This window comes from Zeugodacus cucurbitae, chromosome 2 (genome assembly GCF_028554725.1).
Source record: "Zeugodacus cucurbitae isolate PBARC_wt_2022May chromosome 2, idZeuCucr1.2, whole genome shotgun sequence".
NCBI classification, from domain to species: Eukaryota; Metazoa; Arthropoda; class Insecta; order Diptera; family Tephritidae; genus Zeugodacus; species Zeugodacus cucurbitae.
In genome coordinates, this window is record NC_071667.1 from 7,237,410 (window position 1) to 7,253,824 (window position 16,415).

Below are 16,415 nucleotides of genomic sequence, written 5' to 3' on the forward strand. Positions count from 1 at the left end.
AACACCCAAAACTAAACGAGTTAGATATAGGGTTATATATACCAAAGTGATCAGGGTAAAAAGTGGAGTTCAAATCCGAATGTCTGTCTGTCCGTCCGTCTGTGCAAGCTGTAACTTGAGTAAAAATTAAGATATCTTAATGAAACTTGGCACACTTATTTCTTGGCACCATAGAAAGGTTGCTTTCGATGAGCAGAATCGGACCACTGCCACGCCCACAAAATGGCGAAAACCGAAAACACATAATGTGCCATAACTAAGCCATAAATAAAGCTATGGAAATAAAATTTGGTATGAAGGGGCATATTTGGATGTAATTTTTTTGGGGAGGTGGGCGTGGTCCCGCCCCCAAATAAGTTTTTTGTACATATCTTGGAAAGCAATAGAGATATATAAACCAAACTTTCTGCATTCTTTTTTTTTAGCCACTTCTTAATACAGTCCAAAAACGAAAGAAATCGGATAATAACCACGCCCACCACCCATACAAAGGTTAGGTTGAAAATTACTAAAAGTGGGTTAACTCTTTAACGAAAAACGTCAGAAACACAAAATTTCACATAAGAAATGGCAGATGGAAGCTGCACTCCGATTTTTTACAAAATGGAAAATGGGCGTGGCATCGCCCACTTATGGGTCAAAAACCATATCTCAGGAACTACTCGACCGATTTCAATGAAACTTGGTTTGTAATAGTTTCCTTACATCCCAATGAAAATAGGCTAAATCGCTTCACAACCACGCCTACTTCCTATATACCAGAGCTTTGAAGACGATCTCAATCCGTGCAAAACTTTGCACAAATACTATGTTTATAGTGTGGCAGCCCCATTCTAAAAATCGCCGAAATCGGACCATAGGTTTTTAAGGCCCCATATATCGAACACGAGGACCTCGGTGCTTCTAACCTAATATTATGGTTTCCAACTTTCAAATTGTGTATTATATAATATAAATAAAGTTAAATAAATAAATTGCGAGAGTATAAAATGTTCGGTTACACCCGAACTTAGCCCTTCCTTACTTGTTTTATTGTATATTTTGTATTTATATATGTTTGTATGCATTCAAGAGATTTTTTTACTGATAACAAGCACATTGCGCTTACAAATATCTTGTACAGTAAGTAGAGTAATATATAATATACATATATGTATGTATTTCATTAGGAACTTATCTGGTCACGTTTCAATGCTGTCAATATTAATTTTATGCTGCAAAATATGCTATCTTTGTGATAAATTAGATAATATTTGGTGATTTTAGCGGCAGCACAAATAATCTAGATGATATTTATATTGACACATATGTCGTGAATCATTACATCTATATTCACACATTTAATCCAGCCACAATTTTTTTAGAGTAATGTTAATCTTAAAACAAAATTTGACACATTTTTATGTATGTATGTGTTCTAACCTTTGACCGTACCTCTGAGCACAACCGCTTAGAAATGGTTAACATCAGAAAAAAAATATATATTATACATATCTATGACTCATGACCTTCAATAACGGTTATTGGTGTAATACATTGTTTTGCGGTTCTTAACATGACTTATGTCCGTAGTAATATTTTAATATATGATACATTCGTTTACTGTTGTAAAAATTTAAGTTTGTTTAGGCCATAAGCAACTGGCATAAAACAAAAGTAGATAAAATGGAACGAGTTTATACCACTTTATTAACACTCATTGATATTCAAAACAACTGGATACATTTATTATTGCTTTCACACGTAAATTTTGCGCCAAGGGAGCATAGCAGAGAAAATAGCAAGATTCCTTAAAGCTCAAATAACGCATACGATATATAAAATCGTTACTTTCAAGGCTTATTCTTTCAATAATATGCACTTTACATGCAATATGCTTGTAAATTTGCAACGAAATGCCAGTAATAGGTTGTCAAATGAAATTTATCGATTGCAGATAAGCTCAAAAGGCGATGTGAAAAAAAAACAAAACTGACGAGTTGCTCCTGCTCCTGTTAATGCCTGCGATAGTTCGCTGGCTATATTCAACAGCTGTTGCATAAATTGTCACTGAAATATGGCATATGCACAAGCATAAATCGATAACAGAAGCGCTGAAAAATAATTCTATCAGAAAAACAATTGAAATTTTTGGTTTAGATGCACAAGTACACGAGGGAATACGAGTGTATGCCTGAATTGGCTAGCAGCTGATGTCTTTTGGGGCGATTAAATAAAGTTCCAGTTCGAGTAGCGAGTATATTCAATTATAAATAGTGTGATAAATTGCTAATATGTATGTAGTAATGGCAGGGGTGGTTGTTTAACGTCAAAAGGGGTGGTTTTTCCGGGAACGGTTTGTAATTTAATAAACCATAGCATTATAAGTGTACGTGCGCGTTTAGCGATACAAAAAAACAAAAACAAATGTAAAGAATATGCATAATATGATATTATGTAGACTAGACAGAAAGTTTGCAACACTCAACTCTACAAACAGACCAATAAAAAAAAGCAAAGTACTCGTAAAGGGTGAATAATTATGAAAGACCGTATAAATATAGAATTCGAAAGCAGCGAATGCAACATGCTGTAATGTGGGTATGAGTGCGAATTTTGCTGGGAAAACAATAAATTTCATATCGGATTTCCGTGAGCGCATACAGCCGAGATGTGACAAAAGGATAAGCGAGGATCCATATTGGATATGTAAGTGTATGCTGTAAAAGATTGGGGTAGGTATTCTGTATGTTCGATTTCCAAACCCTGTAAGCAATGTACACTTTGACAACACGTTTCCATACCTGCTTGCTGGATGTGTAATAAAGTATGTATCAATCTTACTTAAAGGACATAAAAAGTTGCTTAAAAAATATCAAAATAAGCGATGAGCGGAGAATGAAAAATGATCGACAGCACAACATGCCAGAGCACCGAACATGAGGTAAGCTGTTTCACTAAATTATTTGAGAGTTTGATGAAGGTTAATCCCGACTGAGGAGCATATCTTTGAGATAGCTGCAAGCAAACAGCTGTATACGAGTGTGCAGCTGCCAGTGCCATAAAAGAGATGTGTAACAACAACAATGAGCACAGCAAAGTAAAGAAGTAAACAAGGAAAATCCGAAATTTGAAGAAGCAATGTAAGACCCAAATTAAAGTAAAACAAAAAATCATACAACAAGGTAAATGTGGCAAGAAGCGGAAGACATGGAAACGACTACATACATACATATGTACGAGTACAATTTATGTACACACATCTGTATGTATGTGTGGCATAAAAAACTAAGGTAACCACTGAAAAAATAAAATCGGAAGAAAACAGTCGCTTGACTAAACAGCTGTCCTTATATTGTCCGCCATTCACCTACGGAACATGTCGATCAATTGTTGACAGCATGCAGCTGGTGGCTGCGGGCCAAACCGAAATTCAGATATTTCAAAAAAAGGGGGCCCTCAGCAACCCTTATGCTGTCTGCCTTTAGCCCGCATGAAAAACAACAGCAAATTTATCTTAAAGATTATAGCCTAGAAAGTGGCGGTAATTTGTGGAGAAAAGACAAGTTCTCCTCCCGGATAATCGAACAGAAATAGCAGGAGAATCCGGAAAATAATAAAAACAGGTGGAGTTAAACAATTGCGTAAATGACGTGTCCGAGCAGCGCAATGCAACTGTCGGATCTGAGCGTTAAAGACATGTGGCACATTGGCACTCGTAGAGCAGGTGTTGCAAGTGTTCTTATCTAAACTAATGTGTATTAGGTAAATGGCATGTAGTTGTGGTTGCTACCGAAAGTGCAGAAAAAAAATAAAGGTTAAAGCTGATTTGAAGACATAAATAACAAATAATGAAAGCATAAGCAGATTCCCAATGTGGTAAAAACACGCTGCATTAGACAGCCCTCAGCGCATTCGAGCGTAATGAAATCTGAAATCAGTTGGGATACTCATACCTCTAATGTGTGCGTGTTACACCATAATGAATTTCTGCCATTTTGTTGTTTTTTTTTTAATTCCCAGCGGTAGCGCAGATATAATACGAAAATTTAGTGCAATGTGCCAGCGGGTTTAAGAAATAAAGAAACAAAAGCATGTACTCTTAATTTGAAGGCTTAGAGTTGTTTGGACCATAATTGAAGTAGGTTTCGATTGTTAATGCTCACAAGTACAAACATACACACGAAGTCTTTGTAATAAATGTGCAGCTGGCCGGTTTGTTAAAGCGTTGCAATTTTATTGCCGCTTGCTTTACTGTATTTCAATCGGGAAATACCCGTTTATTGGATGTGTATGCGTCTGTATTGTTTAACTATTAGTCATGAGCAATTACTTAAACACTACATTAGGTATAAAAAATTAGATTTCGTAATGATTTAACTACAAAGTAAATTTCAGCACACAGCTAATAACTGAGAGTATTTTTTCACTGGAAAATCAAATCAGACGTCATTATTTTGTCAATAGGCCCTTTATTAGTCAAAGCAGCGAAACTGGAAATTTTTTATTATTTAATATTAGTTGGAATTATTTATAATTATAGAAAATCATTCCAATCTCGTTAAGTATTCCATTTAAATTGTGAAACTCAACGTTTTATTGAATTAAAATGCTCAAACCTAAGAGCTTTCACTAATATTTTTTTCTGAATTGGAGAAAGTATGCGTATATGATTGGTTATTCTTTATTAAATAACACTTAAACATTTAACACAATTAGTTCGGAGAGATTTTGTATTAAAAATTCAATCAAAAATTGTGAGCTTTCATGGGAATAATTGTGCTTTTACACTACTTTGTGAGCTTTTATTGGTTAATCGTCAAATTATAATCAAAAATTGGATTCAATTATTAATTAACCAATTTAAAATATACATTACATAATTAGACAAAAAATTAAAAAGTAGAAGCTTTATTAGAAGACACAACCAATAATAAGCTTTCACTTTTCATATAGTCGCTTTCATCAGATATGAGAAAAATAAGTTTGCCAATAAGTTTGAGAGAAAAAATTAATAAAAATTGTGTGCTTTCATGATAATAATTGTGCTTTTACACTGCTTTGTGAGCTTTGATAAATTATTCGTCAAAATATAAACAAAAATTGTATTTTAATGCGAATTAACTTATTTAGAATATTTACCAATTACATAATTAGAAAAGCAGTTAGAAGACACATTTAATCGTAAGCTTTTTCCATACAGTAGCTAGCTTTCAACAGCTATAAAATAAAAAAAATTTATTCAACAAAAAACTCAACAAGCTACATATTCTCAGATGATTCTTAGAATAATTTACTTTCGCTGTGAAGTTTAACCACAACCCTTTAACTATTTGTTTTTTTTATATATTCATTAAATGGAATTGATTTAAAAATAGAAATTAAGTGTCTTGAGTTACAGTTTACGCTTATCCCAATAAGTATGCCTGATTCTCCTAGTGAAAAAAAACACTTATCTGCCACTTCAAGTATCAAGTATCCCAAGGTGAGTGCAGAATTCTTCAAGCAAATTCCTTGCGTTTATAAAAGAGCCAATAATAAACGTGGGAATATTTTGCGCATCCTTAAATGACATAAGTAAACACGTACAAAAAAACACTGGTAGCATTGAATTACACAACAAAAAAGAAAGGGTGTATACCTACACACAAAATAACATTTTGTGATTTCATGAAAAGGGAAAAGACATATTCTCAAGACATTTACACAAACAATTAAGCATAAATAGAATTGGGCTTTAGACTACACATTCATTTGAAGTATTTGCATAATGCTAAACGATTTGATTTTCGCGGCAATAAAAAGATACTTCGAAAATACGTTAAGCCCAAAAGCAAAGAGCGGCGAGAACACGAGTACCAGGAGTGTGGCACGACAGGATATCCTGCCTTGCTTTCGTGCTTGCTACGCTACGGAACACTCCCAGCGAGATATGAACGAAGTGAAGTTTTATGAGTGCAAAAAGCGCGAAAAAGCGACAGGATGGAACAGCTGCCGACAGCCGTCAAGCGACAGCCGACAGGCGACCGAGTAGACAAAACCACCCCTTTCATGAAATATTTTATAATTAATATTACAATATTTTTTAGACGATTTTCGTGGCTGAACGAAATCTCGACTACAATCTCGTCGTGTGTGTGAGTGTGTGTTTATAAACTGTAAAACGTGTAGTTGGAAACATTCGAAGCACGTGGGAAACGAATGCAAATGAAAAATAAACAGATGAAAAAGTGGAATTCAAATAATAAAGGAAATAATAAAACGAAAAACAACTATGACTTAGCTGGCGTCGATGACGAAGCCAACTAATTGCGTGATAGCGCGGTGGTATTGGTGACGTTGCCGCGAGAAACAAAGCAGCGCAGTTGCTTATGGTAGTAGTTGTAGTAGTGGTGATGGTGTTGGTGGTGGGTGTGTGAGGTAAGCAGGCGATTATGGTGCCGTTGACCGGCAATAAGACTACAACGCGCCGACAAAGTAATAATACCAACAAACAAACATATTGCGGCGACCGACCGAGAGCGAGAGGTAAAACTTGTCATACATATTTATATGCGGTGCGGCATTTGTTGACAGGCGCACAGCAAATATGACGACCTAAGCGGCAGATATGTATCTCAAAATATACTGGATACATAAATAGGTGTACATAAATGCACGTTTGTTGTTTATTTAGCACACGATAGGCGCCGACAACTCTTGTATACGAAACATTTATTTACAACAATTGTTGTTACACAAGCATTAATGCCACTTACATACATACTAACTAACACATGTATACAACATGTAGGGGTACAAGTGACTACGTGTATTGGTTCTGCTTAGCATAATTACAAGCACTGCACTGCACTATGCCTATATTTACATATAGACGAGTATATTTAGACAAATATAAATATTGTTTTTTTTGTATTATTATTACCCCGGAAAGCAGGAAACGTATTTTCAAATTGTGCGGATATGACAACGCCGTTGCCGTAGTTGCCGTCACTACGCTGGCGCTACTGCTCACCGCTGACACGACGCTGCAGCAGGGCGATGATGAGGCGGGTGACACGGCAATATATTCATTTGATATTGTAGCTGATAAAAACGATGACGCCGACGAGGAGGGCGATGACGATGCTGAGGTAGAGTGATTCAGATGCGCATGCTGGTGCTGATGATGATGATGATGATGACCATTATGATGTTGTTGTTCGGCTTCATCACGTTCACGTTCACGCTCTCGATGACGTCGATGATGATGACGTTCACCATCGCGTTCGCGTCGATGATGCTTTTCGCTACGTCGTTCTTTATCACGCTTATCGCGCTTCTTCTTCTTACTCTTACGATGCTCCTTATACTCGTGCACTTCAATGTGATTATTATTGCTCTCCGCATCCATTGCCTCCGTGTGTGCTTCGTCCATTTTCACGACTGTGAAGGTGGCCGCAATAGCGGGCACATCACCTGCTCGTGGACTATCGAGTGGACCGGCCTGTTCGCCGCTAGTTGTATCCATCATCATCATTTTGATGAAGTGTTAATTTCGTTTTTTTATTTCTTTTTGCTTCAATGCGACAACAACACAAAATTTGTTTTACATAAATAAACAAATATACTTATGTAAATAATCGGTGGTTTAGAAATTTTCGGAGGTAGCTATGTGCGTGCATGTGCGCGTTTGAGTTTAGGCTGAAGGATGCTGAGTTGTTGGCTTACACCGTGTGGATGCGCTGCTTTGTAGAACACGCTCTTGGCGTGATTTTGGCTACTTTTTGTTTTACGGATCACAGCAGTAAATATATATGTTTGTACATTTGTATGCGTGTGCGTGTGTGGTACTCGCTTCGAGTTAACTTTGTTTGCTCCAACGTTGTTGGCTTCCTGTGCGTGTTTGCTTGATTTTTGGTGTTGTTTTTGTTGGCTTTATTTAATTTTTTCCTTTGCTGTTTACCTCAAGTATTCACAACTTTTTTGTGTTTTTGTTGTCTACTCTTCACTCTTTGTAGCGTTTTACTATCAATTATGCTTTGGATACACGGTTTTTTGAAGTAATTGTATTTGTTATTTGTTGTAAATTTTATTATTGTATACACGTGTGTATTTCAGTCCCTTTCTTGGGAATGCTTTGTGTGGTCGTTAACTTATTGTCGCACTTTTTTAGCCAAATAGCTATTCTTCTTGTACACTTTTTCAACTCTTCTTCATTCTACACTGTTTCGAGCAATGCTCGTGGTTAGCCGACTGCTTCGTAAGCTATCCGTTGCTTAATTCACTTTTGCCGTCTTCTACTGCTCAACACTAACACTCATACAGCTCACCTGTAGAGTTGCGGTGTGCGTTTTTTGGCTTTCTTGAGAGTAGACGAAATTCTTTTATTATTAGCTTTACTTATTTCATTGTTTTGTTGCTACACATTAACTACAAAGCTTCTTTACTGGTTTTACGCTTGCAATTGTGTTAGTTAAACGTTTATTCATTTGTTACTGTTATATAAATTTTGCATAGACACCAACGTGCTCTTTACTTATTGCTAACTTGTTTTGTATTTCTTTTAGTTAACTTCACTTTGACGTAGGTAGCTTTCTTTGCTAAAATAAATTATACATTTCTTTTTTATATTTGTAGATTTCTTCACAAAACTTGTAGTTCATAAACACTATTTTAACTACTCCAAACTTTTGCTGTGAGGTTTATGCTGTGTTGTCTTATTACTTTCGAGTTGTTGGTTTTGTTGTCTGCTGTGTTGATAAATAAATAATATTAGTATAATTTTCAGCTATCGTTGTAATTGTTATTGTTGTATTTATTTATTATCATCACGACACGTACGCGTAGAGTTATTTTTTTGCCCAAAATTCGAAACACTTGGCGTTGTTGATATAGCAATGATAATCACTAACTACAATAGCAACAACAATTAAGTGCTTTCAATAACACGTTGGCTTTTGCTTAGCAATTGTTGCACCAATTTACAGATTGACAGAATATATTTAAAATACCAATAACCAATGATTATGAATTATTAAATTAGGCTGCCGCTACAACAACAAAGCTCAAAATAGCGTGCCTCACAGCACGGTTTTTCGACTTTTTTCCCCAAAGTGCAGTTAAAAGCTGCAGCGAGCCAAAAACGAAAGGCCAAATAATTACATTCTAAAGAAAAAATCACAAATAATTGCTCCGGTGCGGTCAAAGCAATTTAGCTCCGTATTTTGTGTTGCACTCAAATTGTTGTTCTTATTATTGTTATGTGGATATTTCTTTGCTGCCGCCGTCGAATAATCACGCAGATATGCACAAATTAAATACCAAAAACGTTTCGAAACACGAATTATGTAAAAAAAAACATATACACTCGTATATATATTTATATGCACATAGTATATTCACTGCAATGCGGACAACGGCTCAAACGCAACGCGGCAACGATAATTTGCTGCCTATTTTGGCTGCCTGTCTGCCACAACGAACGCGACGGCGACTATTTGCTGCAATACACGGTGGTACCGACTTGCAGACACAGATGTATGCGCGCTGTTACCAGAATCCACAGGAAGGCCAGCGCGCCGACGAAAGACCAAACAAAAGCGAGACGACAAAAACCCGGCCGACAGAGCAAAAGTTGTATAAAAAAAGAATGAAAAGCGATTGAATGCACAAACACACGCGTCAAATTGAAAGCTATATTAAACAAAAACACTTTGTACAACAAACACACGAATATACGTATGAATGCACCGACCCAACGACCGGCTGACACTTTGACTTGAGTCACTGACTAACCAACAAACCGGCTGACTGACTGTTTGCCTATATCTGGATGGTTGGCGGCTGCTTGCCTGCCTGCTTGCTGCAGCCGAGGTAGAAATGCATATATATAAACAGACACACAAACACAAGCACTGAGATCACTCCTAGAAACTATAGTGCACACAATATGTATGCATGCGCACTGCAACACGGCAAATGCGGCGTTAATAAATTGTTTGCTTATTTGTTGTTGCAACTGATGCAACAGTGCAGGCACAGGCAGTAGCAGCGGCAGCGTAGACGCTTGCTAGGCAATAACACTTGAACACATTTACTAACCGTACATTGAAACGAGTGGCGTGAACGCAAAGACCGAACGGTTTGTACTGACTACACGCCAGCAATGGGATTCGCTCAGAAGGTCGGTCTATCGTCTGGTGTGCTCTCAGCTTACTCACCGCCACCACGAAACATTAGCACATTGCCTGTGCCTGCATTGAACGGCCTAGCCATTGTACCTTTGCGCTCAGCTACTCCACAACTCTACAACTCCACTCGGCAAAGTCAGCCGCCCTTTATTGCTTCTTGTTACTGCTGCCTGTTGTGTTCTTTTGCGTTCTCTGCGTTGCTAGGCTTCTAGCTCTTTTTGTGCGCTCTCTGCGCTACACGCTCACCAGCCCAACAACCAAACAAGCAAGACCGTTTTCACACGGGCAATTTTTGTCGCGGCAATTCTTAGTTTTATAGGAGAGGGGGCGACCAAGGGAAGCGAGAGAGAGAGAAATTCTCGTCTCTTCGTCGCCCCCTCTCCTATAAAACTAAGAATTGCCGCGACAAAAATTGCCTGTGTGAAAACGGTCCAACCAACCAACCAACCGCATATGCACGAGTACACCGGTTATGTTATGTTGAGTTACCGATTACCGGCTGATGGACGGCCTGTTGTTGTTTATAGTAAACACGACATACATACAAACATGCTCGTGTGGTTCGTTGTGTTTGCAGTTGGTCGTGATATAACAAAGGTGGCACTGTTAGCAGCCTGGCTACTCTTTGCCACACTCCTCGTCGGCGCAATCCACCATTGCAACATCGTACGGTACGTACCGTGTACCTTATCCTGTGTAGAAGTTCATTCGCACTCGCATGGCTGAATTTATAGGTTTGTTTTATGTTGCGGTTGACTCTTTTATTTTCTCTGTGTTGTTTTGTTGTTTTAGTGTTGTTAACACACACATACATATGTACTTAGGTTAGTGAATTTGATAAATTTGTTAGGCGACTCCTATGTGGCGTTCGTTGGCGGCGACAACGTCGGCGCGCCTGTGTGGGGAAAAGAGTTGTCGATTGAGGTGGGTAGGCAGAGTAAGAGTGTAAGGTAAATGACTCGTATGTTTGCAGCACAATATTTGATTGTTCCTTACAATGTTATTAAGCGTACTAAGTCATATAGCACATAGCATATCCATACAGTTAAATGTGTTTGTAGTAAAGTCGCTTTTTGGTCGATTGTTTTGTTTATTGTATTTACTATAGTGGCGTTGCGTTAAGTTGAGGTGTGTTTTGCCGCTTCACCAAATACTCAGAACAATTTCCATGCACAAATACAGTATGCGTTCAAGATATTGGAAACACAACTTTAATTCAATTGGAATATAAATTTATGGGCAAATCAAATTTATAAATTGAAAACTCGAAAAAATCTAAAGGTCGCACCAGATCATGGAAAATATGCAATAATCCATTTCCCGAGATTTAAGAAAAAATGTATTAAACTGTTGTTGTGTCTTCAAATAATTTTGAGAAATATTGCCGAGTTGGCAGTACTTGTCCCGATTAAAATTCGGATTTGTTCCGGTTACGTAGACCAAACTCTCGAGAGAAATACTGTGTATAGAATTTGTCAAGAATTGGTATTTGAGTATACAAAATTTATAAAGTGAAGACGCAGATAAAGTTCTCAAGGTCACGCTGTCATCGTGGAAAATGTGAAATAATCAGAATAAGTTTGACAATGGTTGAAGAACAATTTTATAAAAGCCATGTGTGTGTATCCCAAGAATTTTGTGGTTTATTGCCGAATTTTGGGTTGTGTGAAAGGTTGGGGATGGTTCTGTATGTGATGTGTCAAAAAAGGGGAAAATAAATTATTCGTTAGTTAGCTAATTAGTTCTAAAAATATATTTTAGCATACTTTTAGGCGCTTAACCGATAAGTGGTAAATTTCACAGTTTTTTATGAAATTCTCACAAGTGGTTGTATTAATTTGCGCGCCGCTGTTAAGCACAACAAATCCATAAGCCAAAATCAACACGTTGACTGCCACACTATACGAATACTGCTGACAGTTGTCTCCCAGCGATTATCGAGATATGACTAGTAGAAGACCGGCTGACTCGTGGTCGCTTACTTATTACAAATCTAACGAAAGCACAAACAAATGCACGTTCGCTGGCTTGAGCCAGACACAAGAAGGTCGTTAGACCGGTGAAAAGAAAATAACCAATAGAACAAAACAACAAACAAATATTAATCAAAGCAACAACAAAAACAGCTGAAGTTTAGCGTTTAGCACTGCATACAGTTGTGGTGGCAAGCAACGTAAGTAAAAAAAAGCAACATTTAAAGAGTAAAATTCTAAGAGAACAAAGAGCGTGAGCGCAATGAAAGAGAGTACGATTATACTCAGAGAAAAATGTTATGGAATAGAAATATCAAAAACAAGAAACGAGAAAAACTGAATGAAATCGAGAATTGCAATCGTTTGTTGCTGCTCACGGTGTTTTACATTTTCGTTGGTGCTGTAAGAAATAATGGTGTAATAATGCAACAACAACAACAATACTGAACTGCAGTGTGTGTTTCTATGTTTGTTGGCATAATAATACCAGGAAGAGGCACAGTGTCAGCGGCCTTTTGTTTGCTATCATCACACATTGAAACCTCTATGCAACGAGGTAGCGTTAAAGAACTGACAACGACGACGTCGACGACGATGATACGAAATGATAATAATTAGATGTGTATACTTGCTGCTTTGCATGTAATTATGAAGTTAGAGCTGGCGAAGACGTTGTCAATGACGATAACGAAAAGTAAAGCCAACGCGATAATGAAGTTCTCAGTCCCCAGTCTGATTTGGCTGTGGGAATGACTAAGAAAATAGAAAACGCACACAAAATAAGTAGGGAAGCGCAAAAAGTAAATAGAAAGCAAAGTATAAAACACAATAGACGAAGAAGACGTCGATTGCGTACACAAAACACCAGCGAGCTAAGAAGACAGCACAACAAAGACATGACAGGCAAAAGAAGAAGCTACCGCCGCTAAGGGCCACCAAAATAGATCAATAGATCAGAGACTGTGACTGTGACGGACCGAATGCAGCGTTGACTGGATAGTTGCATAGATGCATGGCGATCCAAAGGCAGGGCATAAAATAAGACGTTCGTATAAGTTTGGAGCACTGGAAAATATGTAAAAGAAAATATTAGAAAAACTCGATGCAAATATAGAAGAAGAAAACTGTGAACACTATAGAGCGAAGCTAAATTTTGATTGCAGACAGACGCAGTGGCCTTATGAGATTGACGTGCATAGACAGCCGCAAGATTGTGCAACGCTATTTATGTTTACTGCAGCAAAGATTTACATATTTTAGAAACTTTGAAAAAGTAAAAGTCAAAGGAATTACATACATACATACGTATATGTATCTGCATAAGAAGTGTTGTAAAAATAGCTTGCCTGCAAATGTTAACATATTTTCAACACAAAATTACTTAATCCAATAAAGCTGATTACAACACTTAACAATTGTAGGAAATAAATTTCTTTAAGGATATTTTTTGGGGGAAAAACTCACGTTTTTTTACGTGTTAGGGACACACCACTCAATTAAGTTGATAAGTACAAGCAGATGTAGAATCAATTGAAATTTAAATTAATTTAAAACGGTATAACGGTATACAAAGGAGAGACAAAATTTAAAAATTGTGAAGAAAGCGCTTAGTAAGCAATACAAGAATGCTTAATCATTTATTTCTTATCTTTTCGAGAACTTTACAAGTATATAGGGTGGGAAAATATCAAAAATTCGTCCCGAAAATCAAGGAAATCTACGTGAGAGGAATGAGCTGCATACGGTCTTAATATTTTAGGATTGATCTAGCAGACAAAAGCGAATGAGTTGTTTACTCTGATGGATGACAGTAGATACTTTGTAATACACACCTTAACTTCAGACTATAGAATGTTCGTTGAATAGTTTGGAACCGAAGATCCATGGTTCAATATCTCTCATGTAATATTGGTTTATTAATAGTAATGTCAAGGTCATGTTGATATATGGAAAATATCTGAAGCACTCAACTTCGTTGTTTACTATCTAATTGGTGGATTTTGCTTACAAATTTTAGAATTATAGCAAAACAAGAGTTACTTACACAATAAGACAATGTCAATGGAAACCTAACCTATTATAAATACTCGCATCTAAACTCGCTGAAGGTCACAAGTGACCATTTCCACTTTCCACTTCGAAATTTAACACATAGAAAAGCTGCAGATGATGGGAGTGAACATTTGAAATGCAAATTACAAACCGTGTGCCGCGTGTGAAGAGAATGCCCACAAAACAATTACAAAAATTAATTATAGATATCAAAATCGAATAATTCGCTTTCAGACAAATTTATAACAAAGCTTTTTTTCCAGCTGTCCAAATTATTCACACAGCAAACGTGTTACGGAGGAGTGCATTAGACGCACTGCAACAATGGATGTGTAACCTTGAGCACACGGCAATGCACGTGAACGCGTAGAAAATACAATTTTTGGAAAACAGAAAATTAAAACTGAGAAATCGGCACACAAATACAGCATGTGTGAGGAGGGTTGTTTTGCAGACGTCACGTCAATGACTTAACTGGCGACTGTCTAATGGGCTGTAGTGCGTTATGGGAATCACGTAGACATTCAGTCGACGCAGTCGCAGCCAACAGTTGGCAATAATCAAAGCAATCTCTAGACGACGCTATAGAGAGCGCTCACCATTTGCATTCAGGATTCAGCAGCTTTTACATACACATACACACATATGTAAATGTGCGCTGCTTTACAAGCCAATAAGGGATGGAAAAACTTTCCCAAGTAGATTAAAGGCCAAAGGGCGCCAGCAAATCGGAAAAGTACGAACGAACAGAAGTAAAATAAAAAAGATTGTAAGCAATGACACTGTGCTGGATGTTTTTGTAATATTTAGACAGCATAAGAAGAGAGCGGGCAGAGGTGAAGAAACAGGATACAGGAAGTAGACTCATACAATGTCGAGAGAGTTGCAAGGCACACAGCAAGAAATTGAACAGACGATTGGGCCAGCAATGAGCACAAGTTAATGCCGCCAAAGGGACTCTCCCATAAATTGAATTACAACGGCAGTGTTGTGGTGGTGGCGGTGGTGAAATAAATTCAGGCAGTAATAAGGACACCACGCTGCCAAGGAGCTGCAGCGCCAACACTACTATATTTGTTGTTGTGAACAAATTTTGCATGCTCACTAGTTGAGCAGATGAAGGACTCTCAGTATGCAAAATCGGCGCTGTGGGATTCACGAAAGTAAACGATGTAAATCAGCTTGTCACCAGATCTCCCATTGATTGCATGAAAGCAAAAGCAATTGGTTTGTTGCCGGTTTGGGCTGTTAGCGTAACCTCTGACCGCAGATTGAGCATTTATGTGTACGTGGTACGAGTGCAAACGCAAATATTTGTTGTAAACGAGTGCGTGTATGTTCGTATTTCGAAGGCAATTTAATTAGTTGATGGTTATGGGCGTCTGGCACACAGGAAGGAAGCTGGAAAACGTGTTTTATTTGCGAAATTGTCGTCGAGATATTTAAATAGATCAATTGTTAGGCAAATACAAATCATGTGTGTGATGGTAGTTAGGTGTGAGTATACTCGTATGTTGGAATGAAAGAACAATGAAGCATGTTAGAATCTTGAAGACGGCTGCAGAAACATGCGGCATCTTCGTAAAGCAAAAAAAAAAAAATTACAAAGAAACAGAGCAACTGCCGATAATCGGCATGAATCGTGCAGGGAAATCTAATTAAATTGCAAAGCAAAAGTTATAATGAACCGTGCAAGGAAATATCATTGTGATTGGGTTTTAGTGGTTTGAGTTCTGTAAATAAACATACGTGAAATTGCCGTTCTTATTATTTTGGGTGCTGTTACACCCATTGTGGCTTAATTGTTCATGATGGCGTGAGGCTGAAGCTTTTCAATTATTTTTTGTTGTTGTTTTAATATATTTAATGATTTAATAAGGCATCTAAATGCCGTGGTAATAATTAAAACATGTGTCAACTCACGAGTTAGTGCTAGTGCTCAGTACCACAAAAAGAGTCGATTCTTACCAACATATGCCGACAGAGAATGATACTTAAGAGAAGTAGATACTTCTCAACACTTGGAAGGTATTACAAATGAAGGATCTATAAAGTACCACAACTATTTCAATCTAAAAAACAACTAATGACAAATATTTTTAAAGATTTAAATTCCACGCTATGGAGACTTGGATTCCCTCCCCTCCCTATTGAGTCTTCTGGTACTTTACTGGTTCTGGTACCTAGTGTGAAATTTAAAAAAAAAAAATCAATTTTTCATTCATATTTCGGTAGATTA

At 37.3% G+C, this 16,415-nt stretch overlaps 1 protein-coding gene across 9 annotated transcripts in view; it reads right to left on the reverse strand.

The window, feature by feature from the left end:
- Positions 1-16,415, reverse strand: part of LOC105210060 (protein AF-10) — a 44,703-nt gene that overhangs the window by 16,398 nt on the left and 11,890 nt on the right. The window contains exons 1-2 of one of the 9 annotated variants that reach the window (XM_054225918.1): positions 10,063-10,407; positions 6,905-8,711 (exon numbers count right to left, since the gene is read on the reverse strand). The exons of 7 other annotated variants lie outside the window; for them this stretch is intronic. In XM_054225918.1, coding sequence (XP_054081893.1) covers positions 6,905-7,498 — 594 coding nt within the window. In that variant the 5' untranslated portion in view covers positions 7,499-8,711; positions 10,063-10,407. Of the gene's footprint in view, positions 1-6,904; positions 8,712-9,756; positions 10,408-16,415 lie in introns of those variants that run through there. One more of the 9 variants, XM_029038921.2, reaches the window with a different exon arrangement.